Here is a 4,388-nt window from a genome sequence, read left to right on the forward strand (position 1 = left end):
ATTTATTTTAATGTTTCTATAGTATAAAATACCTACAGATTCTGGGTCTTCCTCGCCCGAGAGACGGGTCATTGCGTAAGGGCACGGGTAGTATGCTGCCTCCATTCCCTCACTCTGACGTTTTGTAGAGAGTTTCTCTAGATCAGATAACTGAACTGTTTCCTGTTGTGGCTGTTGCGAAAATTTTCTGGATCCATTAGTGGAGCTTCCTGTACAGTGAAGTTCACATTAACTTTATATTGGTTATACGACTATACTACAACACAATGTAACACAAAGGACTTCCATCTTAGGCACTTCTTAGCCTAAATAATGCCTTGGGATTATGACCGAAAACGTCGTTAACAGCGAAAGTTATCTTAAGGGTGATTCAAAGCATTATAATAAGTATAGATAAGTTTTAGTTTATTGGTACTTCTTATCTGTTCGTTGTATAGAATTGGTTTCATTAATTTATATGTTTTTTTTTTCTCTTAGTTCTGATCATATAATTCGTATACTTTGATTAATAATCAAATAATTCTTCAATTACAGGTATCACTATAAGAATTATAACGATAATAATAATGATAATTTAGTAAACAGTTAGTATACAAAACGTATCAAGAATAATTAACATAATTAGTTATGATTAATGATATAAAATTCACTGTTAAACTTACAATAGTTCATAGAAAACGTGGCCATTCAACTCGTTAATTTTATTAATTAAATTCATGAGTATAACAGTGTAACTGAAAATGTGTATTTGATATAAATACCACACCAAAATATTGATCATGTAAGATTTCTACAACTGTTCAGACAAAATAAAAAAATCAAACACAGCTCTTTTCAAAACAAAAACACATTTTCACGAAGACAGATTCTGGAGTGTAACATTAATTCAAGTTAAAACTTATCTATAAATCATTCCTAATTAACTAATTTTCATATACATCTGTATTAGAAAAACGTGTAATTTCTATTTACAATTAATTTAATTAATAATACTTAGAACTACACTTCTATTCTGATGCACGATTCACCGTAACAGATGTAAATTCATTGTAACAGAGAGGAACATTCATTGTAAAATAGTTCTAAATTAATAGTAACAGAGACGAACATGTATTGTAAGAAAGATGATCATTTATTGTAACAGAGACGAACATTTATTGTAACAGAGATGACCATTTATTGTAACAGAAACGAATATTTATTGTAAGAAAGATGATCATTTATTGTAACAGAGACGAACATTTATTGTAACAGAAATGACCATTTATTGTAACAGAGACGAACATTTATTGTAAGAAAAATGAACATTTATTGTAACAGAGACGAACATGTATTGTAAGAAAGATGATCATTTATTTTAACAGAAATGACCATTTATTGTAAGAAAAATGAACATTTATTGTAACAGAGACGAACATGTATTGTAAGAAAAATGAACATTTATTGTAAGAAAGATGATCGTTTATTGTAATAGAAATTGTAGCAGAGACGAACATTTATTGTAGCAGAGACGAACATTTATTGTAGCAGAGACGAACATTTATTGTAGCAGAGACGAACATTTATTGTGACAGAGACGAACATTTATTGTAGCAGAAACGAACATTTATTGTGACAGAGACGAACATTTATTGTAACAGAGATGTAAATTCATTGTAATGGAGATGTAAATTCATTGTAACAGAGATGTAAATTCATTATAATGGAGATGTAAAGTCATTGTAACAGAGATGTAAATTCATTATAATGGAGATGTAAAGTCATTGTAACAGAGATGTAAATTCATTGTAATGGAGATGTAAATTCTCAGAGATGTAAATTCATTGTAACAGAGATGTAAATTCATTGTAACAGAGATGTAAATTCATTGTAACAGAGATGTAAATTCATTGTAACATAGATGTAAATTCATTGTAATGGAGATGTATATTAACTGTATTTTATCCGTTCGATCATGCTAATTTCGAGCTGTATCGTTAAATAGCATCACTGGTCAGTTATTCATGGCTGTACCAAATATTACTTAGGATCTACTAAAGTAACACAGCTACTAAATGCTATCACGTTACGTCTTTACCACCGTATGAACTTTCTGAAGATTGTCTCTTGCGCATGATCAGACACACAAGAACGAGGACGGCTAGGACTACAACAGCAGAAAGAACAACTGGGAGAAGTATTTCTAGCTCCACGGAGAAGGAGACTCTGTCCTCATCGACCACAAAGGTTTTCATGTGATTGTCTAAAGAAAAAAAAATGTTTACATGAAGTTTTCACATAGGCGGCAAAACAAATGTGAATTTGTTTTTGAATTTTTTTTTTTGGGGGGGGGGCACCTTATTTATCATTTTAACTATGACCGTACTATTTAAAAGTTGATGACATATAGTGATGATTATACATTAGTCTCTATTCCTCATTAAAAGGGGCACTTTACTACCAAAGCCAAAATTGGGACCACTTGTTCCAGTGTTCCCCCGGTTCAGCCACCTATCAGTTTGCACGTTGTTATTTCGACCCGATTACATCGAATTTTCATGAAACACCAAAGAAACAGTATTTTAAGTCCTATTATCTGTGAACTGGATTATGGATGATGCAAGAAAACCCAGTTCTCTTCTAAAACGCACAGTTTGTTAAGTTTTTCCGCGTTAAGAAACCACACTCAACAGTGGTATAAAAACGAGCTTCACGGTACAACCAGGGATGTACAAGCCTCTTTATTCACACCAATATAATTTCACACTTTGGGCAGATACTTCAGAATACGAATGTGATTTCTTACCGACAACTTTGGCTGGAGTATAAAAAGAATATTCTGCTTCAGTTGACCCTGCAGGACTGCCCGCCGTGGTCAGCAGCTGGTAAGAAGAACCCGGAAGCAATCCGTGGATGGTCACTCTCTTTAGGTCTGGACTCACGTCACCCGTGTACTCGCGCCAGGCTTTTTCGTGTTGTGCCTTGTACTGAATGTCAATGGAAAGAACAGCGCAGCCCTCGCCGTACCAAGCAAGAAGATCCAATGTCACTGACGTAGTGTTTATCTTGAGAAAACGCTGTTTCTGGGGTGCAACAGGTGCTGAAAAAACAAACAAATAAACATGTTTCGGGTTTATGGGGCAATAGGCGCTTAAAAATCATAAGATAAACTGTATCAACTAAATTTGGAAGCAGTGAAAAGACAAATTTCAAAAAAAAGTTTTGTTATAAAGCACAAAGCTACACAATGAGCTATCGGTGCTCGAAATGTGGTTTATTTAGTTGTATATTTGTCTCCCATGTGTGTGAGTGTGTGTGTAGCTATGCATATGTATGTGTGTGTGCGTGTGTGTAATTATAAATGTATGTATATTTGTGTGTGTTGGGTGATTATATACGCATGTCGTATTTCAAGGAAACCCATTGGTTCTAGTTTTATTCTAATCTGTGTTGTTGTTGTTGTTGTGGTTGTTTTTCCTATTGCCCCAGAAACATCTCTGTTTGTTTGTTTGTTTGTTTTTTAAATAACTCTTCGCTGTTATTTTTTCTCAGCGATAAGTCAGTGGGCTTATGACATTAGAATTCTAGCTGTTTTAGCTACTGTAGAGTGTTTTAGCTACAAGTATTTCTATAAAAGCCTGTAGACTGTTTTAGCTACAAGTATTTCTATGAAAGCCTGTAGACTGTTTTAGCTACAAGTATTTCTATGAAAGCCTGTAGACTGTTTTAGCTACAAGTATTTCTATAAAAGCCTGTAGAGTGTTTTAGTTATAAGTCTTGTATGTGTGAATAATTTGTTAATGCTAGTTTTCTATAAATTATGTGATACATTTTAATTAACTATTTGGTTCTTTAAATTTGAAATTAGGCTACCAATTTTATTCGAAACCTGGTGATGAAAACTGGCAAGAAACCAAAGTACCTGGGGATGTTCAGGATTATACCTTTGTAAACCTTTTCTGTGGGACTCGATATGAAATCTACGCTGTACCTTACAACGACGCCGGCAGAGGGCAAGCTAGTCAAATTATCACCACAAAAACAAACGGTAGAGGTAATATTATCTTCTTTTTTATTGTTGAATTAAAGAAAATTCTGCCTTTAAAATATTTTTAGATTAATAATCATAAAAACTACTGTGTCTTCAAATACTGAGTGTTAATGAGTTAATTAAAAAGGTAACCCTAACATTGAAGCTTAGATTTTACTGTTATTATTGTTACTACTGAGTGGATTCCCAAAATACTATCACGTTTGATAAGTTCAAACCCAGAGTCGTTAGTATATCGTCTAAGGTTGTTTAGTGTTAGTGAAACATTTATGTTCTGATAAAACTCGTTTTATTAAATTTTTCAAAGATTTGTGCATGTTCTACAGGCTTTCATAGAAATACTTGTAGCTAAAACAGT

General features: G+C 33.2%; 1 protein-coding gene across 1 annotated transcript; it reads right to left on the reverse strand.

Annotated features, from left to right (window-relative positions):
• Nucleotides 1-36: 36 nt before the first annotated feature.
• Nucleotides 37-3,079, reverse strand: LOC111084253 (the record flags this gene model as incomplete). Its single annotated transcript, XM_022381019.1, has 3 exons — nt 37-209; nt 2,078-2,242; nt 2,786-3,079. Coding segments are annotated over 3 exons (632 nt in total), but the record flags the coding sequence as incomplete, so codon positions are not given.
• Between the last annotated feature and the right edge of the window lie 1,309 nt (nt 3,080-4,388).

Source organism: Limulus polyphemus, unplaced genomic scaffold, assembly GCF_000517525.1.
Source record: "Limulus polyphemus unplaced genomic scaffold, Limulus_polyphemus-2.1.2 Scaffold15327, whole genome shotgun sequence".
Taxonomy (NCBI): Eukaryota; Metazoa; Arthropoda; class Merostomata; order Xiphosura; family Limulidae; genus Limulus; species Limulus polyphemus.